This window comes from Phalacrocorax aristotelis, chromosome 2, assembly GCF_949628215.1.
Source record: "Phalacrocorax aristotelis chromosome 2, bGulAri2.1, whole genome shotgun sequence".
NCBI classification, from domain to species: Eukaryota; Metazoa; Chordata; class Aves; order Suliformes; family Phalacrocoracidae; genus Phalacrocorax; species Phalacrocorax aristotelis.
In genome coordinates this window covers 90087671-90113798 of record NC_134277.1, presented here as the reverse complement: position 1 = coordinate 90113798, position 26128 = coordinate 90087671, and the positions used below count along the sequence as shown (strand labels likewise).

Below are 26128 nucleotides of genomic sequence, written 5' to 3'. Positions count from 1 at the left end.
CATTTCATTTTAAATTTTAGGAGCGTCTTCTACTTTCTTTACTGCCTGCTCACATTGCCATGGAAATGAAAGCAGAGATCATTCAGAGGTTACAAGGTCCCAAGGCAGGCCAGCTGGAAAACACCAACAACTTCCACAATTTGTATGTCAAAAGGCACACCAACGTAAGGTATTGTACTGTAATGAAATATATCAACAACTTTCCGAAAAATTTTGAAAAGAATGTGTTAAGAGACCAATTAAGAAAATAAGTGTTTAATACGTTTTAAACAACTTAATGTTTACTATCCATTAATATGATCAAATTCTGTGTTCCAGAAGAGCAACAAAAGTGATAATACAAAGGGGTTGTTTAAAAAAAGCTGTGCATTAACAGCCTTTCTTCATAATGTCTTAATTTTTCAGGTTAAAGTACCAAAACCTGCTTTCATGTATGCTAGTCAAAATTAAAATCCATGTCAGTTATATTATTCTGAATTTGTAATTTTCTTAACTGGAGCAATTTCTCAGATTCTATATAATGTAAATAGAGGCAGCTCTATCACATACGTATTTTACACAGCACCTGAGATAAAGTAGTCTGACAAATCTAGTTATTTTTTAATTATAAATTTATAGAAGTTAAAAATAATTCACCATTTATTTCAAATATTCTTTCATCTTTACAAGTTGTTTTGCCTTTTTTTTTTTTATTGGACAAGTTAATTTGAATTACAATCTTAGAAATTACATTTTTAAAGCAGTATTGGAAGACTTTTGAGGCAGTTCATTCTCCTTGTGAGGGGAAATACTTTTTCCTTAGCCTGATTCTTAGAATTGATCAAGTTTTCTTGGTGAATAGAAACATAGTGTATGGCCTGAATATCTTAGAAATCGAGCCTGAATTTAACAGTCTGAGTAACAAGTGAAAAAAGACTTCCTTGCTGCATATCTTTGACAGGTAAATGTAGGCAGAAAATGTCTACAATGATAAAGAGTTATTAAACAATTTCTGATAAAAACATGTTTATTGAAATCATTTTCATTATTATATTGCCAATTTGTGAGTAGGAAGCCATTTCTGTTTTTTTTGATATAATGTAACATATATAGGTATAGAATGCCTATATATACCTATAAATATAGGTATACCCGTGAAGGTAATGCCTAATAAAGGTAAAACTAGGCATATGTTACATATAAACATAATGCCTGTAAAGGTAAATGTGGGTTTACCTATAAATTTAGTTATATTTATTGCTCTACATTTAGAAATGGCCATTTTGCATATGGGCATACCTCTGTGAAGTCCAGAATGCTTACTTTCAGGTTTTGCCATAGATGGATAAATCTGAGCTCTGCAGAAGGAAACTGTGACCAAGTTTCTGTTCATTTCTATTGTAGCATCTTGTATGCTGATATCGTGGGATTCACTCGCCTGGCCAGTGACTGCTCGCCAGGGGAATTAGTGCACATGCTGAATGAGCTGTTTGGCAAGTTTGATCAGATTGCAAAGGTGGGTTTCTACTGGGCTGCTACAGTTAGTTTAAATTAGTTAGTCATCTTTAAAATATTTTTTCTTCTTGATGGACTCTTCTACCTTTGGACAGCATTTCTGAAGCTTTGGCGGGAAGGTGAGACTAGAAACATGCGGAGAAAAGATCTGGCTCTGGTCTGAGTGTAACTGTGTTCCTGCTAGCGTGACAATCTGTGAAACGCAAGGTAGCTCTCTCTAATAGGACCAATAAAGACAGCTCATGGAGCCCTATAAAGCTTAACGGAAGGTGAACAGCCCTTTAAATAGATATTTAACAATAACAAGGATAAAGAAACTCAAGATAGAAAACTGGTACAGTCAGTTTTCTGATCTCTGGAAAAGCATTTAAGAGACTGGAGGACAAGGGAGACAACATTGATGGAAGCAATTTTAATTACTGACCGCAGCCACTTGATTACTCAAGAAAAGATTAAGATATAATCAGAATATTTTCTTCTGTTTACATCTTCAGAGATGTAAATGTAGAAGGCTAGGTCTTTTGATTTGACATTTCAAACACAAAGACTCTCTTTAGTTCGAGTATGTGATACTCTGGCTCAGTTCTTTAATCTAAGGTGTGAACAACACTGCAGATACATGTTTTGCAGTGAACTTACTTCCTGGTTTTGCCCATTAAGGACCATAACAGATGGAGGAATCATCCGTACAAAACTCTCTGACCACACTTCTTTTTAGACAGCCAAATCCTTCTCTACTGAAACAAGCTTAAGTAGAATGATTTTGCCGATATCATTTAACTCAGTCATTGTAACAGTAACCATTTATGTAATTCGAGTTGAAAGTGACCATCTCACTTTGTTTTGTCCTCCAGGAAAATGAATGTATGAGAATTAAAATCCTAGGTGACTGCTATTACTGTGTTTCTGGACTACCTATATCTCTTCAAAATCATGCCAAGAATTGTGTGAAAATGGGACTGGACATGTGTGAAGCCATTAAGTAAGTGCTGAACTTTTTGTTAAATATTCAACAACAAAAATTCTGGCTCTTTTCTATCAGTAGCTGTGCTGCTGGTTGAAACATTCAGACCTGCGGTAGTCAGTGTGTTTCTCTACAAGGTCCAGCATGCTAATCTTGATCTCAGCCTCAGCAAAGAAATGTTCTAAGATGTTGGGTTGTGCCAGGCTATCTCATCACTACACCAGAAAGAAGATTAAGGGCCAGGAGCATTGCTCATATGAAGAAAGGCTGAGAGAGCTGAGTAGCAAAGTAAACAATTTCCTTATTCTGTGAGGTGTATGTGTGGTGTGCACCTCATCATTAAATTAATAGTTACATTGAACAGTGTTGTCTCAGTGGTTAACTGAACAGGCATACAAAATGGAATCCTCTAATCCTTAAATACTACCCTCATATGTGTGTAACTGTAGTCACAAGAGGGTTTCGGCTTTCAGTTCCCTGGTCTTGTGATTCGATCCAGGATAATTACTGTATGGATAGGCTGATTGATGCAAATTTGGTTCTTTTCCTTTCAAGGTATTCATGGAATAGGTGTGGTATTGTTGGAAACTGGGATTTTTACCTCCTCGCTTTTAAGGATCTTCTGTAAAACTAACCTTAGTACAGGAATCAGGTTGCTGCATTTTCTAAAATGTTTTTACTTCATCCGGATATGGTTGTACCAAATACTGTGTCCAAAGAAATCTGTTTTTTTAAATGGTACTTAGAGCACTTCTCCTTGCCAAGCATTAAGATCTACAGATTTGGTTTTTTCCTCAGTTGCTTTCAGTGGATGCTTTATCTTTTTCATTTAGATATACTAGAATGTTATTACAGTTAAACCAATTGCTTCTCTAGCATATTAGGAACTAAAGCTGACATTGCTTCAGTAGAGCAGTAGGTAAAAGTAGGTAAAAGAGTTTGGACTCCCCCCGTTTTGGAGGTTGGCTTAAAAATCAGGCTGATGGAAAAAACAATGTTAAGCTCAAGCCATAAATTGCCCTTCACGAGGAACTGAAATTATAATTTTCCACAACACAATGCAGTGCTTCACTTGAGCTCAGAGAGCAATCTGTCAGCTCCTCACACTTCAAAACTTCCCAATTGTCTTTGAAATAGCTTTCTGCTCAAGCTGCTATCTAGTATGTTCATTGTTAATGCCGGATAGTAAGGTCTTCCTTGGTAAGACCAGCCTTACAGAATAGAAAATTATCTTTTAGTTGTATAGCACATTCTGATTTGACTTTATTACTGTAGTCAGAATTCACAGCGCTCCCATAAAGAGATGATTATCACAGTCTGTTTACATCTCTGTAAGAAGTGAGGAATCTGTATCCCATGTTTTGAAATGCTTTCGAAGTATTATGTCAAGCGTTGCAGCCTGCAGGTGAATAGAAATTCCTGATTATTAATCAACTCCGTATTTTGCTAGACACAAAGTAAAATAATCTTTTTTTTAGGTATGAGTTCCATACCTAAAATTTTAAACTCATTTTAAAATAAGTTCCTTTTTTTTTTTTAGGTATGAGGTTTTTATTAGGTGTGAGGTCTGATCCAAAAAGGAACTATGCTCTTAAAGCTGGTAGTTTGCAGGAAACTAAGTGCTCAAGGCTGACTGAATGTATTAATGTGTGTAAGACAGTACTAGGTGAGTCTTTGAGATGTTAGTCCAGAATTACCAACGAATAAAGCTCCGATAAACACAGTAGATGCTTTCCTAATGACCTGAACCCTAGGTTGTGTGGAGTAAAGTTGCTACAACTACATGCAAGCTAACCATGCCTGTGAAAAACATAGAATCCTTATAAACTCAAATTTCAGGCTGCAATAGGAAGAATACAGGCTTGATGAGTATTTTGACTGCCCACCCAGGATGGGCGCACTGACTGTGGTGTGCTGAGGGAAACTGGAGAGACTGTGGGAGCAGAAAGGGAAACAATAGTGGGAATTTTCAGACATGTGTAGGTAAGGCAAGTGTCCTATGGGGACGTCGCAGGCTACATTCTGAGGCGCATTCGGAACCTGCATCGTCATAGCTATTTTTCAGGGAGCAAAGGAGAGAAGAAGGAGTAGACCTTAATTTGGTCCAGGGTAACACTTCTAATTTAAAATCTTCTAACTTAAAATCTTCATTCGTGACACAGAAGGCAAGATTCAGTTCTGGAACATATTCTACTTGCTCCCCTCCTTAACTCCTGAGATCTTATTATAAAGGAGACTTTGTGGTTTGTTCTCCAGAATATGGCAGGGCAGCCTTTGGACAAACACTCCTAGAGGATAAATGTTCCTCCTCCACTTTGTCCAGTTTTGTAAAACGTTGGTTTTTTTAACAACTGCTAAGCTTGTATCATATTCCTTCTGCAGAGTAAAGTGGTGTTTGTCATTTGCCAACCGCTTACAAAAGTCATCTACAAGCAGTTCATTTTCAGGTGTGTCAGCTACAAGAGAGCAGTGTAAAATGGCGAACTGAAACGAGATCAATAAACACTGGATAGAGACTGAGGGAATTAAAAAACTTCTCCACTCTTTTTAATAACTTCTAAACACAGTTCAACAAAATGCTTTCAGTCATGCTCCTGTTATTTTCATTTCTCAGAAAAAGAACACTTGAGAACTACTGCTTACACATAGGATTTACCATATTGAATTAAGCCTGTTAAGTTCTATGTTCCCTTTTAAAAAAAGAAGAGAAACAGACTAGTTTAATTCTGTAATTCAGAAGTTACAGAGCTGATGATTCTCATCATTGAGACTGAAGAAATTGCTAAAACTATGAACCTGACTCATATACGGGAGCCACTTGGGTTTTTATTCTATAGCTGTTCTTTCCATCAATACCCAGAATTCCCCCAAGATAACTGTATCTACGTGTTCCTTTTTACTGATTAGGTTTTGGTCCACATGAGTTGGGGCTTAAATACATAAATCCAGTTAAGTTACGATCTTTGCATTTCTTAGAACTGTATAAGCCTGTAGACATCTGAATTAATTCTATAAATCTTTACATATGTTATTAGGTACCCATATGACATATGTCTGAAAACGTTCTGGTTGTTTGACCCTGGTCATCCACCTGTGATTCAGAAGAGCCTCTTCTGGAAAGATAAATGCCTATCTTATGTGTAGGGCTCTTCTGAGATTTGGGTTGGGGTGAACAGATACTTCAACTCTGTCTGAAGTCACTGGAGAGGTCAAAGATTTAGATGTGGACAGTGAGGTTCGCCTCTCATTCTTTGTATAATGATCTAGTGGGTACAGTGTTCACCAACCATGTGGAAGGCTGTTGAGCCTGTGTTCTCCACAGGCTGAATGGCACTGAGCCCATATCCCCAAAAAGTGTACAAGCCACCAGGCTGTAGAAAATATGAGGTGCTGTGGTTTTCACCTTTTCTCAGAGCAGAACCATTTGCAAGCAGGCAAGAGTGCAACAGTGATGGGACCTGACAGAAGCCAGATATGAGAAGGTCTCCAACACATATATTAGGGTCTTCAGATAGAAGAGCACATAACAGTAGTTCCAGATCTCCAAAATATGTTTGTTGGACTGTCGTTGCATTAAAAGCCATACCAAAGGCTGCCTGTAGTACAAAAATAGCCCCTGGGTTCTACCATAAGACCAAATATTTCCACTGCTTAGTTCAGCCCTCCCAAATAGTTTCTAATAGGTATAAAAGAAGGGACTTCAGACATGGACTTGAGAATTACTATTTACTGCAAATAGTTGCAGATATAGGTAATAGTACAGGTAATATATGAAAGTGATCCTAGCATTAAAAGAATGGAGGCAATGCTAAAAAGAAATAAATGTTATCACTGTTGTTACTGCAAATTTGACCAGTAAATTAAAAGAAAGCAAAGGCCCTATTTTGTATATTAACACAGATTTTCTTCTCAACTACAGGAAAGTGAGAGATGCAACTGGAGTCGATATTAATATGCGCGTAGGAGTGCACTCTGGGAATGTGCTGTGTGGTGTTATTGGGCTACAGAAGTGGCAGTACGACGTGTGGTCACACGATGTTACTCTGGCAAATCACATGGAAGCTGGAGGAGTCCCAGGGTAAGAGGCTTCTCCGTTAACCTTTGGACACATGGCTTTTTGTACCGTGGAGAAATGCATAGGTACCATGTCTTCAGCCACCAGCCTTCGTGGAGAAGCCTGAAATAATGCTTAGTCCTGTCTTTAAAAAAAAAAAACAAACAACCAGTCACGCAGTATTTCCTGTGATTTAAAGAGAATTTTCTTTGTGGCTGGAAATGTTTACATTTATGCCCATTACTACTTCTAAGAATGAGATTAAAGGGGACTGTAAATAAAGTGAGCAGCGTATAAAAAGTATATCCCAAAGCTAGTAAAAAAGGTTGATCAGGTTCAAGTCATGCTTTTGATCGGTATTTGTGATTCTGTCATTCTTTTAAAATATAATTTCAGCCGTGTTCACATCACCTCAGTCACCTTGGCACATTTGAATGGAGCTTACAAAGTGGAAGATGGGGATGGAGATGTGAGGGACCCATATCTGAAAGAGCATAATGTTAAGACTTACTTTGTAATCAATCCTAAGGTTAGTAGTACTTTTATTTTGTGGCCAGTCATAGTTATTTTTGAGCAGGACCACTGATCTCTTTATTGAATAATTCACTACCGTACAATATTGATCAGGGCTATTATTGATGCCTACAAATATATAATGTTTGCATTGCAAATCCTTCCCGCTCTTCAGAAATAAGTCTCTGATATTTCCCAGCAATATCATTAAGAATTGCAGGTTCTTAGCATCTTTCCATTTTTAAGTTCCTAAGCGTGCAGATATGTGGTACCAGATGGTGCATTATTGCTTCAAAAGGTACTGAACACGAAGGCTGATACCACCTTTTATTCTCTGTCAACCAGGGGGAGAAGCGAAGCCCTCAGCACCACATTAGACCTCGACATACTCTTGATGGAGCCAAAATGAGAGCTTCTGTCCGCATGACCCGGTACCTGGAATCTTGGGGAGCAGCCAAGCCGTTTGCACACTTGCACCACAGGGACAGCATGACCACTGAAAACGGCAAGATTAGCACAACAGTAGGGGCCTACTTATGTCGTTTTATACAATTTAGCAATACGTGAAAGGAAAAAGGTGCTCACTGCTAAATACATGGTTATTTCTGATAGAAGAAGCTACATGCGTTTGTACAGGGTATAAACCCAGTGAAGTTGCTGGGACCTTTTCCAGTGGCATGTAAGCTTTGGATTAGACTCTAAGGAGTCACGTCTTGCTATAAGTGCATCTCTGAGTTATGAGGAGTCCAACGTACTTACTAAAATACACAATTTACCCTCTGAGCTTCAGCCCCAGTCACAGCATGTAGAGTGGCTGCTGTTCACCTTGTGGAAAGACATTTTGAACATAAAGCCAGAGAGCAGCACCCTTGGAGGGAACACTTTTGACAGAGACATTCTGTGAGATTTATTGGCTATTTAGCCACATTCTCCATTTGGAACACAGCCAAACCTGGAGCAAAGGCTGTGAAGTTAGAATATCCCTGTGGTACCTGGAGTGGAATTTGTTAGAAGAGTTCTCTGGGAACCAAATCCAAACTCACTGTAACATCTACCTTTTGAAGGTGCACTAACCGCTCAGCTGTGGCTGATGGCCTGAGTTTCACAGTGCTCTAGTGCAATGTTGCTTCTCTTACACTGTACAGAAAAGATTTCTTTTTAATTTTGCTAACAGTATTTTACTGCTGTCAGTAAGACGCTGTCAGTCCACAGCTTTTACACTGCAGTGTGTTCTACTTCTAAAAAGTACAAACGTAAAGGTAAATTCTAATAGTTTTCAATATTGGCATTCAGTTTTATTCCTGTTGCATCTGAGAACATAGGATCAAGCCAACTGACCTGTCCCGTTCAATAAATACAGTACATCAGAATGAATGTGGATTGCGATGTGTTCATTACAGAAAGTACCCAGCCATCACTATTAATCACAAAATAAATGTGACTGTGATGGCTGCTGTTGCTTATCAATAAGAAAAAATGACCACAGCCTGTATTTGGCTACTCAGGTCTGGTTTTTTAGAAAACACTTAACATCGGTTTTTGCTGAAGCTGGCAGGAGTTTGGGCTACATTAAAACAGTGGTGACTTTGAAGCAGTGACTTTCTAGTAAAGCAAAGCATTCTTGGATTCAGACTGTTGTATTGGTTCTTTAGTGTTTATAATGATAGATCAGTTTGTCTCCAGGTCACTCCCATCTTCACTCTTGGCTGGATTTTTCTTTTAGACATTTTTAATCTAATGCTAAAAGTATTTGTACTGAAAACTTTTCTCCTTATTTGACCCCGTTTTCAACACTATTTTTAAAGCAACTTGAAGTTCTCAAAGTCAATTGTAGTTCATAGGTATTTTCTTTTGTTTTTTAGGATGTTCCCATGGGGCAATATCATTTTCAGCGTTGCAGAGAGAGGTAAATTAATTTTTTAAAAATCACTTATTCATCTAAAGTCCATATAAATACATATACATTCATATGCATTTATATGTATATAAGGCTTGCTTTCAAATATTGAGGGCCATTTCTGACCCAAACTATTTTTTCAGCTGATATCTCTTACACAGAGAAGGGCTATGGAAGCAGATTTGGCAGACACGTTCCTTATGAATTGCAAATACGCTTCCTGCTAACAAATAGCATTATTCTGAATTAGTATAAGTATGTTGATGGGCTACTCTTCCTTTCTCCTAACAACCCAATTACTTTATCAGTGGGGAGAAAATTACACACGGGAAAGTTGAGAGGAGGCACAGAGGGGTAAGAAAAGGGAAGCTAGAAAGAGCCGTTAATGATTTGTGTTACAACAGCTAATAAGGTACTAAGAGAGACATTTCATATGTTTTGTTAATTACTTTGTATTTACATTGTGTTTTATTATTTCGAAGTCTGTAGTATATTGGCAGTAGGAAACATTCAAAAAGTATTTTGTGGTCTTCCTGTAGTGCTCTTGCTGCACAAAACGTTTGCAAAATCACAGTAGGTTTAAGTTCTCATTCTCTTGCTTGGTACTTCAGTGACCAGGGCAAGATGGTAAGAAACGGAAACAGGGTTGAACTGATCTCTTCTTTAAAAACACCCAGGATTTCTAAATCAAGGAAAGAGTGACATCTGTTTCAAAAACAGGCTTTGCACTGTCATAAACCTGGAATGGTTAATTTTTATTTTAATGACCTGATAACACTTCAGATAGTGTCTTTCTTGCACAATTACAAGTAACATCACAAATAGCATAAAGTTTTTTTAAAGAAATATGTAAAAATTTGTATTTTTATTGTCTTTGGATGTGCAAACAATTCATTCTGTCTGTTCCTTCCCCATCTCTCTGCTTGGTAAATGTCTCCTCAACAAATCACAGGTTACTGCAGAGCTATGCAATTACCTAAAATGTTGCTAAATTCCAGAAAATGAAAAAATTTTGTCTGCATATGCATAATATTAATAAAAACAGTCTCTGATTGTAAAAATTAGTATTTACATTTGGACAGTACGTCAAAAGGACTTCTGTCGGCCTTATGGTAAAAAGAAAGATTGTGGTATTTACAAATAATGCAATTCTTTAAGATTCTGAGACATTCTTGCTTTCGTGCTTCTAAATTCCATTCCAGAATAGGTCCAAAATGTACAAATGTTACTATGTGTCTTGATACCGTATTATAGAAGGAGGTTCTGGAAACCATTACTGGACTCTAGGTCCATAGTGAGGGAGAAAATTAGGATTCTAGTTAAGCTAGTTCGTCATTCCCACAGGAGAGAGCTGAAATGATAATAATCACTTTGAAAATCAGTATTTTATTAGAATATCAAAATGTGGGTTTTGAAGCCTCACTACAGGCTTCTGTTTGTGGCAATCTTAGCTCTTATCTAGTTATATGATAGTCTTATGTCGTTAGGGATCTGCCAAGAGGATTAAGTGTGATTAGATAATGTGTCCTCATCTGTCTAGTTATTTCTTCTAGGCAAATTGTTTCATATGTGAAAAATACGTTGTAAACATTTTTGCCTAAATTCTGTAACATTGGATAGGCATGAAATCAGTTGGGTTGTTTAAAGTTACTGTAAGTACACAAATATAGTTTCTGTGTGAATGTGAATCCTGCAACAGGTTACCAGTTTTGGGGAAATAACCCAAAAACTTGATGTTGAAGAAAATCCATGTTACCTTTGACAGAGTTCAGTTTGTAGGTTAAGAAAATTTTGGTAAACAAGGAGTCATATTTCAGACCTCACTGTTATCTTCGTTCAAAACAGTGTTATTAGGTTAACATTGGATTGAAGTTTCCAAGAGGCAGAGACATAATCTGGCAATATTTGAAATATTCCATTTTTGAGGAGAGCGCAACTGCTGAAGGACTGGTGATGTTTGCAGTAACATGTGTTAGCAAAGGCACCTATTCTGATGATCCTCTGTTGGGTTCATGCTGAATTCAGTGAAAAGATCCTTTTTCTCATTGCAGTTGTGTTATAAGTTATAAATAGAGAAATATGTCCGATGTTTGAAACTACCTTCAGACTTGGTGCTCCATTTTCTTACTAAAAATAATAAAATATTTCCAAGAAAAGAAGAGTCAGCAGGCTTTCGGTAGAGAATACTTATGCCTCAGTACACCAGCACATTATTGCTCATCATACAATTCTGACAAGGATTTTTAAAAGTAACTACAAGAAACAGGAATGTTTTATGAATTTTTCATATTTTTTCCAGTTCTTTTTCATGAATTCATAACACTGTGGAACGATTTCCTTCAACCAGAATTTCTTGAACTATCTTGGTTATGGAGAGTTTATGGAACTCTCTTTGGTTATGTTTTCTTGCGTGTGTTTTTTAAGTGCTCCCTAGCAGCTAAAGTCTAAAATTTTGTGTGTGCGATTCTGTAGCTTATGCTGGTTTTGTTAGGAGCTTATTATGATGCTTAGTGTGCCTGAAGCCTATAGCCGCTATTGCAGCATAAATGTTAAAAAATTATTATCCACACAAGTTTGTGCCAGCTATCACCCCATTGTTTAAAGTTAATTTTTATTAACAATATAGTGATTGTCCACAGTAACTTCCCACATTTTTCATTTCAGAACAAAATCACAGAAAAGAAGGTTTGAGGAGGAACTAAATGAGAGGATGATCCAGGCCATTGATGGAATCAATGCTCAAAAGTATGTTTTTATCCTCTGTTGTCTCCTTCCTTCAATGTTCACATAAATCTGCAGCAGAGGGTAGTGTTTACTATTTCTCGCTCCCACATGCACACAGAAGTCTGAAAAGAGTAAAGGTGTCACTAATACTATCATAGGAAGCTCCACACATTGTGAAGATAGGCTGTACAGTAACATTTTCTACTATATGGGATAAGAGAGCGCCTGTGAATCATGGTGTGACAGTGGTTTGGACTTGTCGTGATCTTCATGGCAAAGGGATTTTTGCTCTGTAACTGTTTGTATCTGTACACTCATAGCCGTAACTACAGAATTATCTCATCTGAGAGCAGAGAAGTAAGATATAAGAAATAGCTGGCTTGGGAATCAGAATGACATGAAAATTTATGCTTCACAATTGTCACAGAAATATCTCTTCAGAATTAGAAACTTTCCCTAAAATCATAGTTCAATATCTCTTTGTTTCAACTGGTTGGTTGATTTCTTAGAGAAGGCTAAGCTTGAAAGCATGTTGAAACTGTTAGGGGAGGCGACATGGCATGTATTTTTTTCTGTGTCCTAGGAAGAGCTGGAGGCGGTATTGACGTTCTCTCTTTGCTGGCAAATAGATACGACTGAGAGAAAAATCAATGCCAGTCCAAAATAAGTGGTCAGGTTTCTTTTATTTGCCTGATGAAATAAGGGAATTGCCCTTCAAAAATGTGGACAATAATTGTGATGAATTACATGTTTTCCCCTCTACTTCTGTTACTCAGAATCTTAATCAGCTTACCATTACACCTAATTACTAAATGGTGATACGTCACATTTTGTTTTTTGCATCTGATAGTCCTATGAAAAGGTACTTGGCTTTAGGAAAATATTTTCAAGTGGTTATTTATGGAAAAGCGTGTTGATAGTTATAGGTCATACAAAGAATACAGTGAGAGAGGGTAGGTGATGTGATGTGCATATCTTTTTGATTATACTAGACTTGTCTAAGCTATATAAACGTTGGCAGTTTTTATGCGTCTTCAGGTACACTTGCTCTGATAAGTGGATTGTAAAAATGATGGTTTGATGTCAAAAGTAAAGCATCTGTATAAATGCATCAAAATAAAGTATTGGTATGTTTTATCTCAGAGAATCCCTGTCTTATCTAATTGGTGCATAAAATTCTGCGAAAATTGGGGATAATTACATTTATGTGATAAAAAAGGTTTCTAAAAAAGTTTCAGTGCATTTTGTGAATTACATGGGGAACTGCAGAACGATAAGGAATGACACTATACATCAGAGAGGCTGAATGCCACCTTCCAAAACTAGATTGTCTACCTATCCCTGTATTGATTTGCTGAATGAATCACTTAAAAGATATTATTCAATTGGGTACCTGAGAATAAGTTGTCAAAAGTGCTGATTCCCCAAATGGCAAGTTAATTCAATAATATTTTAACTATTTAAATGTTGGAAAAAATTAAAGAAAATATTTCCTACATTTAGGACAGAAAACCAATCACGTTTTTGTTTTCTTTATAATTATGCGGGGGTTTTGTGCCTGAATTTTTCAGCTGTAAATTGAAAATAACAATATCAACTAATCTAATGGGGTGGTTGTGAAGCTAAATCTTTTTGCTTTTGTGAATGAAGAAGCAAACCTGTAAAAAAATCTGTGAGAACAGTGGTATTTGTAAATGTTTTTAAGTATGAAGTTTGGATTGTATAGCGAATAGGTCTATGACTGAATGAAGAATATAAAAAAACCATTACTGCACATAAAATATGGTGTTAAAATTACCATTCTTTTAACTTTTTAGTTAGAAAATTGCAAGAAAATAATTCAAAAGCAAACATTCATTGTACAGAGCCATTGTTTCTTCTACCCTGAGCTGTCAGCACAGTGTGACTTTTTCACCCACATTGTGGCTCTTTGCCATTTGTCATTCTGTGAAAAAAGTAACTGGTTGCAAGCAACTGGTCGTAATATGGGGGCCTTTGGACATTACATGCCCAGGTGTTTAACAGCCAGTAACTGGAAGATAAGGGAGTGTAGAGTCTGGATCTTCTTAGTCCAAACCAAAGCTGTAGTCTGAATGAATCACTGTTTTTACACAGGGTAAAATAGCGCAGTACATATTGAAATGGTACCTCAGGTTTTTAAAGCAATGTAGTGATTTTCTGGGCTCCCTCGCTCACTGCTTTCCTGCTGAGTCACAAGGTAGCTTAGTTATCTTTCCGCAAAACGGCCAAGTGCCACATGCACACACTGTCAGTAACGCGGGGTTCAACATCAGGGTTCAATTCCTTCTGGAATGCAGATTAAACTGTGGCACCTAAAAAGCAGCTGCTGGCCTCATAGCATGATTCAGAGTAATAGATTTAGTTGGCAATGCTCCTTGCAAAGTTCCATGAGGAAAGTTATGACCAGTGTATTCATTATTATTCTGTTAGAGCACTACATTGAAAGATATTGAAATACAGATTTAAAAGAGCAAGTGAGGAGCAAAGAGCTTCTGTCTCTCAGCTGAGTGCCTTAGCCATCAGGGTATAACATCATACTTTCTCTGCATGTTTCTTTTACCCATACCTTGAACAAAGTATTCCTGGCTGCAAAGTGCCTGTCCTGCATAGGAAGGGGATGAGTAGCCCTAGCTGTGCCACCCTGAACCTTGGTGGGTGGGGGACTAATGTAGGAAATGTGGTTGATGGATAGCAACCTGCTAGCTAAATATATACCTACAGAGGGAGCTAACTGAAGTTATTTGCTCTTTGATAAGTAGGTTGCTATGTAAAGAGACACACTCTTTTTCCTCTTTTTTCTTTAAGTCATGGTGACTGCTATGTTCTGTGCGTAATTGCTTGCTGTACATCGTCAATCAGTACAAGTCCTATCAAACCACACGCCTCCCTGGATTCAGGCAGAATTCAGCTGTCTGTGTTGTTCTTTGAATTGCAAACGAATTTAAACAGGGATTTGGTACCTAGCTTCCCAGGAGGCATATCCCCACATACCTGCAGATCCTTTGGTTACTTTTAGGCTCATCAGGGAGTAGGGCTGTAGGCAGAATTTTTCAGCCCTTATCTCTGTGCCAAAGATATGTGGCTTTGTGCTCCCTCTTCTGTACGTACTCTACTTCCATTTGTCTGTGTTATACTGTTTCCCTTATCTCAGACCTCTCGGCACCTGCTACCTAAAACCAGAGAAGTTTGTACTGAGCTTTAAAGTAGAACTAAAAGCTCCTGAAAACATGAACTTGTAATGTGGAGTTTGAGGTAGCATTTGCTCTAAATGGCACTACTGACTTCACATGCGATCAGTTGTGTACAGACCATAGTAGGCATTTGGGAGCAGATCTGCAGACAAAACTTTTTAGCATTGTGGCAATGGTAACTAAATCAATCCACCTGTCAGACACCATAAAAAACCAAAGGGAAATTAGTTAACAATTTGGAGAAGAGGGTTACTTTTTGTTCAGTTTTCATAACTAAATGGGAAAAGGCTTGCACTTAAATTTTACAGTTTACCAAAAATGTTCCACAAACTGAATGTTTTCTCCAGTAGATTACAGCTGGACCCAAACAAAATCATGCTTTAGGTACAACAGCCTGTCATATCTGTTTCTCCTCAGAATCCTATCTGTGATCAGATGTAGATGTGAGACATTGCAGAGCAAACTGGGAAATATATTTTTGAATTAATAATACCTAGAACTGAATATGTTTCCAACCCCTTTTCATAATGATACTGATTGCAGAGGAACAGGAGCAGTCTCCCAGGCAAGGAAACAAATATTTTAGATTTCACAAATCAAAGCTAATAGCTTACATTCCACTCTGTCCGCTCCTGTTCTCCCAGGACCTTAATTTAGGCCTGTCAGTTGAGACATCCCCTTTTATTTCAGAGGCATTAGCTACACTACTAGATTAGAGCCTAATTTAAAGTTATTGATGGAAAGGTTGCAAAAAAGTCTCAAGCCCTGCTATTACTGTTCAAGCTCAAATATTGCATGTTCGCAGAAGTAGTCTGTTCGAACATTTTTTTCAAATTTGTCTAGTCCCCTTGAGGTACAAGCAACCTAACCCTCTTGAAATTGAAATATGCTGTTTCTTTTCAAGTGTCATTAAAATAAATGTAGACTTTCATATTAGAACATTTCATTTTGTAAAAGTTATATCAAGCTTTGTCAAGATTCACTTATTTTAAAATAGATTTGTCATTTCAATGCAAGTACGTATTCTTTTTTGTATTTATCATCTTTAAGCAGGGAAGAAGTTTTTATAATCAGTAAAGAGATCAAAATCTACCTCTAAAGTACAGGTTCATGGTCAAGATATTTACACAGCTCAAAGACCAAATCACTGCACCTCTTTTAATAAAGATTTTTACAGTTTTCATTTGGACCAAGAGTTTGTAAAGTGTAACTTTGCCTGCCACTCTTGCATCTTGTAACAGTGCGCTTCTTAAAGGTACTTTGTGAAGGACTGTTTGTATCTCAGGTTCTCTTCTGTGCACTGGATATGCTACAGTATTTGGGACATGAGTGGAATATCAGTGTCAGAATCACATCATATAAATATCTCCCTTGATTGTCCTTAGGAATGATCCACAGAAAAAATGGTTCATCTGAGCTTTTGTTTCATGTGTATGTTAGCAATAGAAGTCAAAAGGGAGAGGGGATTTGTAGTTTCCATTTTTACTGTCAGTGCAATTCACTATATACATTGCAATACACAAGAACTTGCCTTCTTCAAACTGATTTTCTGATTTTGCTGCATTTCAGTTATGTAAAGAGACAGGACTACTTTATTCTTATGTCAGTAATGGTGTTCATTTTCTCTTCTAGGCAGTGGCTTAAATCTGAAGACATTCAAAGAATATCACTTCTTTTCTATAATAAGACTCTGGAAAAAGAAGTAAGTACTTTTCACCACAAATTCATAGTTGATTCTTTCCTTGCCTCATCCTAAGTGAGCCTTGTGTCCCCTGCTTTTGTAACAAAGAGCATGGCCACAGCACCTCTCCTGCGGGGAGAAGTGCTCAAACTTTACAATAATATTTTAGCTCATTTATAGAAGAAATTTTATGAATGTGATGTTTGAGGCTGCTTTCCTGTTTGTAGGGCTCTTCAGTTCACTTGAATTTCTTGACATTTTCATGGTCTCGCAGAAGTGGGAGGAGATTTGATAGTCCAAATTTGACGTAACTGAAGCAAAGAATTCCTAAGTTCGATCAGCTACATCCTCAAAAGGCATTTATCAAACTCCACTGTTATTAATATTTTTTCTTTCACCCTGTCTCAGAGACTCTACCTGTATTAATGATAGCCTTTTAATGATATCAGTTGCTCATCAGTTTTCTCCATAAGCCCTTGATGCTCACAACCATTCTGGGGAAACAATACTATGAATTTTTTTTAACAAAAATGCCTAGCTGTCTTGGATGCAACACACTAAATATTCTTCTAACTAATATGTGTGATAAACCATGTTTGAGACACGTATGTACAGATGGAGTAAATGGTATTTTTTCTAGTCCTTGGAGGAAAGATCAGAATGAAGGATTCCTCCCTTCTAGGTGACTGTCATGACCACTAGCCTAGAAAGTCAGGCCTTTCCTTTGTTTTATGGCCTTGTAGAGCTTGAGTGTATTTCTACATGCTGACACAACTTCAGCAGGAAGACTGGAGAGTTGCCTCTTTCTGCTTTCTCATAAGCATAGGGCAGCTGCTAGCTGAACAGTGATGCTGCCCTTCAGGGAAGTAAGAGGTAGGTTTGACCACAACTGGCTGTACAAATGAGTGAACCTGATGAGAATAGGGTAGAGGAAGTATTACCATACTGTATTCACACTGTACGGCATAGGGGCGAGCATCCTCTGCATTCCTTGTGGTGGGCAAACACTTATTTAATTATTTTTGTAGATATCTTTCCATTCAAAGCCTCTAAAATAATTTTCAGATTCTTTCACAGCTCAGCAGAATAGTGTTCTTATGGCCAGCTGCCAAAAGCATGTGTTGTATGCCCTTGCCAATGCATTACGGTGAAAAATGTTTCAAGGCTTGTTGAGGCTGTTCAGAAGATGGCATAAGAGAGAATCTAGAGTGGTGTGGTCTCATCCATAGTGTTTGAAGGGTACACTGAGCAGATCAAAGGTGTGCCTAGGAGCACATTCAGATTTTAATGTGGGTGGTACTAACTGGTAAATTCTGAAAGAGAACTTGAGAGAAGACCATCATATGTGCACTTTGGACAATGAGGGAATCAGGACTTGGGAGAAAATCAGGGAGCAAAGTTATTTGGCTCTGTAGATGCTCCCTGTAGGAGTCTATAATATCTTTTAGACTGTAGAATGCTTTGGAACAACAAAGAACTAATTGTTCTTTTCCAATCCAGCTTTTTAATATATTTCTTCACTGCCTTTGAATGACTCACCAGTCCAGTCTTGACTTTAAAGAATTCAGTAAGAAGCCTGCTTTTGATTTAAACAGGAGTTTTTTCAGGCCATGTAGGACCTGAATGTACAGCAAGGTAATGAAGCAAAATAATCATTTAACCTAAGGAGTGAGTTGCCTGACTTCATTGGGAAGTGTCTGGAGAAGTGTGAAACAGTGAAATGAATTTACAATTGGGTTGGAATTTTTTGTGACTTAAACAGCAGCTCAAGGTCCAAAATTGTTGGACCAGACCATTAAGAAACAACAAACATATTCAACAGGTGGAAGAAGAAAACTTGCTGCAAACGTACTCGTCAAGCAAAGTCATATTTGTGCCTTGAAATTCAGTTAGGTACGTGATAAGATTGCTTTTAATTTTGTCATACAATTCAAAAGTGAAAAAAAGCTGTTGGATTGCTAAACTCAATTTCTACATGTTCATGTAAAGTTTGGTGCACCAGTTTCAAGGGCAGAACTTGGCACTAAGCGCAAAGACACAGCTGTGCACTTGCAGTTAGGAAGCACAGCTCATGCAGTTTCCATTTTATGAAGCTGGCATTTTGAGCACTTTGTGAAAATAATCTTTGGTACATTTTCTTTTAATAATCAAATCTTAAACTCTTACCCTTTGAAAAAAACCTTCGATCGGGTAAGTAACTTTAATAGGCCCAATACTTAGGTCATTTCCCTCTGAGTACTTAATTGGTTTCAATCTAGACGTATCTATCTCAAATGGCAGAACAACTCTGATAAATATTTCATTGTTTAATTCTTATGTCTCTAGACCAGCTAATTAGAGAGTCATAAATAGATTTTTTTCATGACAAAACGTATCAAACTGACTCTCTCCTAACAATATCAAGTGTTTAGTAGTATCAGTGGAAACATGAGGCCTTTTAACACAGACATAAAATATTTTAATTGAAGTAATAATAAAACCCCAGTAAATATCAGTGTGATGCTAGCTATGCTGTTGGAAATAGAATGTTCATATACATGTGTAGCACGGTTTACACTTTGCTGCTTTGTGTGCTCAGAAGTTTCTTGCCTAAATGACTGTTATATTTTTTAATAACTGTTTTGGCCTATTCAGTATTTATTAATAATTGAACATCAGTTTGGGGAGTTAATGTCTGAGAGACCTGGAATCACCTAAGAATGTTGGCCGTTCCTAAAAATATTATTAAAAATGCTTTCACTTTTTTTTTTTAATTACATTTTTCATGGCTAATTTGGGGTAGTCCTGTTCTGTGGAGGAACAAGACAAAACCATTTGACATGGATACTTAAGCTGTTCTTCAAGAAGTAAAAGGATTCAGTCCTACGCCTGATAATCCCTAGCCCTATGTGAGTGGATGTGGAAGTCTCTGAACAACAGGAAATTCACTGTTGCTAACGACTGCCTGTACATTCCTGCATCTTTAAGCTGAAATTTCAATTGGGTGATATTTTATCTGATTCGGAAATTGTGTTTTTAACATTTGCCTTTTTTTTTTCCTTTTAGTATCGAGCAACTACTCTCCCTGCATTTAAGTATTATGTGACTTGTGCCTGTCTCATATTCTTCTGCATTTTTGTTGTACAGATTCTGGTATTGCCAAAGTAAGTGGTATTTAACGTGTACTCATTCCTACGTATATTTTCTCATTAATGTAACAAAATAAAAATGTTTAAGTAAAAAATTTTGGAATCGTCAGATTACAGAGGTCAATTCTTGGAAATGAAATTGAACAGAGAAGGTTGAGGATTTCAGCCCGTTTTCAGAGTTATGCTTGTTTCTAATTTTAAATGCTGTCAATAGTGTGGTGCCAAGCATTAGTATCAATTCCTCATTCATTTTAGTTCTTCTCTTTGCATTTAGAAATGTGTGATGATAACAGGAATGAAATTTGTATGTGTAAAAAAAATTAACACAAGATATAAATTTGTGCCACCAAAATTACATGTAAAGTAAGTGTGAAAATTGGACGTTGAAGTGGGACAAAATAGATTGCAGAATTGGGACTGTGATTAAATAAATGTATTTAATATATTACTGTGATAATACTGCTTTATTCAGCATGCAAACAGCATTAATCTTTATAAAATGTCTCTTTTTAAAACTAATTTTAAAATATTATAAACAATTGCTGGAATAATTATTTTTATCAGAATTTAGATCATATGAGGTAATATATACTTGTGCACATAAATCAGCTATCTTTTTATCCGTGCTTATTCTAGAAGGGCTGATAAAAGTGGAAGACAGTTCCAATAAAGCGTATTTTATTAGTCTTCTTAAAATGGAATTTTGCTGGTGATTGTTTACACAGTGGAAGGTTGATATTTGTTTCATAGCAATTGTTTCCAAAGCCAGTACTGTATATTCACTGCAATACAATATTTCTTCATTCAGTCTTTTTCCTGTGCAGTGCTTTCAGGAGTGGTGTTTATAACCTCAGCTGGTAGATTGGTCTTGTGCCGTAGTACTTATATTTTAATTGAAAACCAGAAGGAACTCTTAGGTCATTATAAATTGACTTTCCATACTGCAGACTTGTTTTATAACATGTATAAAGTTGTATGGACTTCTCTTCAGATGTTACAGCATTTTCTTTGCGAAGGGTTTCCCAGCTAGTTTGTAACACAGAGACACAAGTTGCAAAGGGACACTCTTCCAAGAGTTCACAGCGGTATTCTGCACATGGTTCAGCCTGACTTTAGGCATTACTATTGCAAAATACAAAATTAAGACTCATGAGTAATTTTATTTGTCATTTTGCATAATGAGTATATTTTACAAGCTCATACTGTATTTTGATTCGTACAGGAATTAATTCAGGGAAATTCATGGTTTGTAATATACCAAAAACCGAACTTGGATCTAACTAGTCCCTTCCTGCAGTATGATTTATTAATCTGTTTTATGATTTGTTTTTAGTAATGAAAATGAATCGAGATTTATCACCTATCATACATGTAGTAAGATGCTCATTTTGTTACATCCTTATTATGTCTCTTAATAAAATTGTATAGCTCATTAAAATATATCAGATACTTGAAGTCACTGAACTCTAGGGAGGTGTATTCAACTAAGGAAAGTGTCCTCCAACTTGTAAAATCATACACTTATATTACATGATCTCTTTCTAACATCAGAGCAAAAGATGCCAATGATTTATCATTTTCATTACCAAAATGTTAATTATCTTTTGGTCCTTTTATAGGGCTGCATATTAAATTGTAAAAGCAAGAGTGTAAAATCAGGTATTACCAACATGAATGTGATTCAGCTTCAAGGGGTCTGTGGATTAATTTAAGAGATGCAAAAATGGAAGACAGAAAGCCAAGGTATTATACAGGCATCTGCGTGTTTGCTGGAAAACTATGCTGGAGCATTGCAAAATAAAAAAGTTTAAAAATCACCAGTGTATGTAGTCATCACAAATGTATCTTAAACTGAACATACTCCAGTGCTGCAAGTGTTATTTCCTTGCAGCAAAAAATAAATAAGTAAAAAATCAATAAATCATGGTTTACTCTAAGATTCTATCTAGCCTTTTTGTTTTCTTCCAAAAATTTTACTGGATTTTTAAATGGTGATCTAATGAAGACAGGGAGATAAACTACGTCTGTCACTGGGATTTATTGATTCACTATTCTATTAATCTGGCTTTGCAGCAGTGTAATATCATTGATTTCTGTCCAGGCATAGCACCTGCTGCTTTAAAGTAGATTTGAAGATGTTTGATGGTAACATCCCGCAAGTTGCAAGTAATAAGGGATATCTCCAAGATCATGAGACATATATTTCAAGGCTGAAATAATCTATTAATGTTTTAATTTCCCCAGGGTCAATAAAATGATGTGGTGTTTTCATGAGAAACTTTACACAAAGTGGTAAAGATATAAACTTAATCACATAAACAATTTCTTGGGGTGAAATGTATCATGAGGAGCACATCTTTATTGTGACATTAAAATGACAGCAAATCTTGATCATTAAATTTCCTCGGAACAGGCCTGCAGTGGCTCACTAGCATTCGTGGTTTACCAAGCGACAGAAGTATCTCTAGTAATTCATAACAACCTCTACGTTCTTTATGTAGGGAAACAGTCAACTAAAATAGAGTTGGTAGTGTTGGTTTTTGAAATGCAAACTGGTGAGCTGATGAAAGTATATTCCTGTTGAACAGGAGTTACTTCTTGTGCTATTCGAGTTAGGGGTTTGTTTGGGGCTACGTTTAAGATTCTTCCCGCCTTTGCTCTCTGAGGCTGCTATGTTCAAGGAATGGCGTCCTTTTATCCTGATTCATGCCAAACTAACAATCATCTTGTTCTACCCAGGGAAGGTGGTTAGAAGGCCTTACACAGTATTTCCAGTCAGGCACAGCTGAATATAGAATAGAATAGAATAGAATAGAATAGAATAGAATAGAATAGAATAGAATAGAATAAATTTAATTTCTTCATAGAAAAGGTAGTACTTAAAAACTTTGAAAGCAGGCGTGTATAATAGAAGACAGTATAAACAAAAGAAAACCAGCATTACTAGCTATTTTTCTGCTGTATCTGACTTAAAAAAAAAACAACTCAAGTTATAATACTCAAATAATTTTTCTTAACGCTGAAACTACCATACAGTTAGTCTACACAGCTGTTGAATCCATCAATGGCTTAGTGAAAGCAACAGTGGGATTAAGAAATAAATAGTTACTGTTAGATACCAAAAAAAGTCTGAATTTGGTATTGCCTTGTATAATTGTCATTTGTGATTGCTTCACTATGATTTTATCACCTCAAGAGAATTTGCAATCAAATAGTTTAAAACATGAATGTTAATTACCTGGCAAGCTAAGGAAATTCTCTATATCCCATTAAGGGACGTGCCATAAGTCACATATTTTCCTAAAAGTTACAAAAGTGTGGAAAGCATACATTCCCTTCTCCATTTTCCACTATCTTTATAATAAATTCTTATTTTTCAGTTAAAGTGTTACCAACAAAGCATACGCATGTATAATTTTTTTTCCAATCTCACACCACCTAATAGAAATGAACTGTTCGAAACAGATATTTACTAATGAAACTAGAAAACTATGAGAAGGATAGCCAAGATCATACATTATTTATACTTGGAACTATCTGGAGCCTGGGAAGTTCTCGTATTGTTTCCTCCATTTTAAACTCTGTCCCTCTGTAGGTTATTGTCAAGGGTTGCTCCGTCAGGATTCCTGGTCAGGCACTGTAGCAGAGGGCCGACCTGTCAGAAACGAGGGCATTCCCTGAAGCATAGGAAGAGGCAGGTAAAAAGTTAGCTGGCTTATGGGATCCCAGGTGTTCTTTTGACAAAATGGTTTGCCTGATCCTGTCAATGCAATGCTTTTGGTGACATGTGCAGTGTGTTTGATGACTCTACACAATAAAGGCGAGATTAGTTTACTGTAAAGACCTGTACTGTTTTTGTAATGTTCCAAGGGCAAAAAAATAAATGCATGTTATGGCTTTCCTGTAGTCGTTGCCTCAAATGAGGCTTCTTTATGGTGGCACTTAATTTTTAGTATTTTGCTTCCCATTATAGCATTTTCAGCCCACTTCTTTCTTTCTAGGAGCAGCATGAAACTATTTTGGCTTAGCCTAACCGAAACAGAAGTCCTGCTGTTCCCAGAAAAGAAGCGGATGTGGGGAGCAAAAATCTTACAATTGTTTTTCCTCTGTATTCACCACTGGGATCTGGGTTCTGAACCATTTTACTTTTCCTTATCCTCAGTCCTTTTCTCTTTGTAATGGTAATCAGAATCTTGCCTGCCCTGCTGTGTTATTCTTCTTCTTGTGCCACCCCAATAATATCATTGATCATGTAAAACAGTTACAAAGACCTTTTGTTCTTGCCTATTTCCCGCATGATTAAGTACTCTTTGCATAAGCTCTCCTTATGCCATGTTCATTTTATTTCTCTTCCTCTCCAGTTTCTCTCATAAACATCTTAATTTCTTCTTCTACAAGGATGCACTCCAAACATGACTCATAAGGCTATTCTTGTGTTGAATCATTTCTTAAGGTGTGCAGGCTCCTTTTCGGTATCCTTCGTATCAGAGAAAGACTAGCAATAGTTTGAAATTCCTGAATAGTTACTTGAATCTTACTGAAGGACATTTATGATTGGAGGTGTTTATGCATAGACAAAAGATAAGCCTGTTAATTATATGCCTTTTCTTTCATCTCTTCTGTTGCATTCTAGATACTAAATTCCCAAGGATAGAGACTGTAGTTTTACATACGCTGATGTACAGCTTACTGTCTCAGTCTCAATGAGAAATTCTTGGAGAACATGTATTCATAAGCAATAATGATTTTCAAATAACTTTAAGAGAAACATCATTTCAAGTTTAATATATGTTGTGAATTGCCAGTTGTTTGCTTTTTATCAGCTGTTCACATCGACCCAAAATCTGATGAATACTTAGCACGTAAGAGGTTCTCCGAATGATTGGCAGGGAAGCACATAAATTATTCTCCAAAATGCTTTTAATGACAGCAATATGGCATCAAATTGGTTTGTGAAGTTAATGCTTTTTTGTTCTTTCCTGAAAATAGCTTCTATAACACTGTTGTTGAAACAGATCAAAATGTTTTCCAATATTTATATGTAATCTAAGGAAATTAGATCCTTAGAGTTCTACTCCTGAATTTTTAGTATTATAGTTTCTAAAATGTATATATTTGAATTCAGATGTCATCTCTAAAGGACAGACATGTATGCTTTTATTAATAAAGTATTTTAATTCTGAATCATATGTTTATGGAGGAGCTAACAACAACATGTGGCATTTATTACGGTGTTGTGGAAAAAACAAGGGATATAAAACTTACTTCTAAAATGTCATGCCAATATTTCTAGCATATAAGGTTTGATAAAATAGGATATTTACTGGTACTTAAAGGAGTTAAGAGTTAAGGAGTTAAGTTAACTCTGTAAAAGTGTCAAATCTGTGGTTAAAACTGAACCACAGACACTCAGGTGAGGCACTTCATGACAGCATCTAGTTCCCTTGCTTAAAGAGCTCAGTTGGTCCAGAGCTTCTGATCTCTTGGCATTCATGAAGCATAATTAGGTCCCATTGCATCTTTCCCTAGGCAGCCATGCTAAGTAGCTCTCGATGGTGCCTGATGAAGCAATTACACTCTACTGTGGTATTCATGTAGAGAGATTTCCACATTTGTGGAATGAATGCATGCACAGATTGTTTCTGCATCTCTGTCTCTGTTTACTGAGTATCCGGTGATGCTTTTTTGCCTAGACTTTTCTATTTATAACACACAAGAAGAGGATGAGCTAGAATGCTGAGTAAGGATGACTTCTGGAAGCTTATATACTGCTATTTTTTTTTTTTCATTTGAAGTCTGTTGCTTTTTTTTTTCTTCATGGTGTTTAGTTTTCTTTCCTGTCCTGTCCTCTGATACTTCAGAATCTACTGGCCAGCCAGTCAAATTTGATACAAAATTGAGTTTTCAGAGGTGTTGAATCCCTATCTTTTCCTGAAACAGCAGTCACTGTATTAGGGCTCTTGCTGACTGAGAGACTGCAGCATCACAGGTATCACAGGTTCTAGCTGTGAGACACTGAACACTGGGCATCATTGTCCCATGCTATTGCTTTTCCTACCTTTGCGGGGGGAAGGTACACTACCAATAAGTTTATTTTGTATATCTGTTAGACTCTTAAATTGTAAAATTACCAGCATAAAAATAAAGCAATAGGGATCTTATTTGATACAGGCTTTCTAAAGTGAAAACAAAACAAAACATTGCTGCTGTGGAAATTATTATCTTCTCGTGGTAATAGTTTCACAAAGTGAGAGGTGTAGCCAGTTCAAGCATTCCTGAGGTAAGAAAATGGCAGGAAAAAAGCCTGTCGTTCTGGTAAGGATTGGAATTGTTTTTTCATGGTGTTGATGTTTGGAAGTTGCAACTTGCACATGGCAATTTTTCATATCATCAGTAATATACACAAAGAAAGGTCATACTACAAATGTGTAACAGAAATTTAATACGTGTTTTCTTATTTC

At 36.7% G+C, this 26128-nt stretch overlaps 1 protein-coding gene across 4 annotated transcripts in view; it reads left to right on the top strand.

The window, feature by feature from the left end:
• ADCY2 (adenylate cyclase 2) overlaps positions 1-26128 on the top strand; it is a 217751-nt gene that overhangs the window by 136878 nt on the left and 54745 nt on the right. For all 4 annotated transcript variants that reach the window (XM_075084313.1, XM_075084312.1, XM_075084315.1 and 1 more), the window contains 10 exons: positions 21-169; positions 1384-1495; positions 2349-2476; positions 6378-6536; positions 6909-7041; positions 7371-7547; positions 8888-8931; positions 11587-11667; positions 16491-16560; positions 19585-19682. In XM_075084313.1, coding sequence (XP_074940414.1) covers positions 21-169; positions 1384-1495; positions 2349-2476; positions 6378-6536; positions 6909-7041; positions 7371-7547; positions 8888-8931; positions 11587-11667; positions 16491-16560; positions 19585-19682 — 1151 coding nt within the window. The remainder of the gene's footprint in view (positions 1-20; positions 170-1383; positions 1496-2348; positions 2477-6377; positions 6537-6908; positions 7042-7370; positions 7548-8887; positions 8932-11586; positions 11668-16490; positions 16561-19584; positions 19683-26128) is intronic.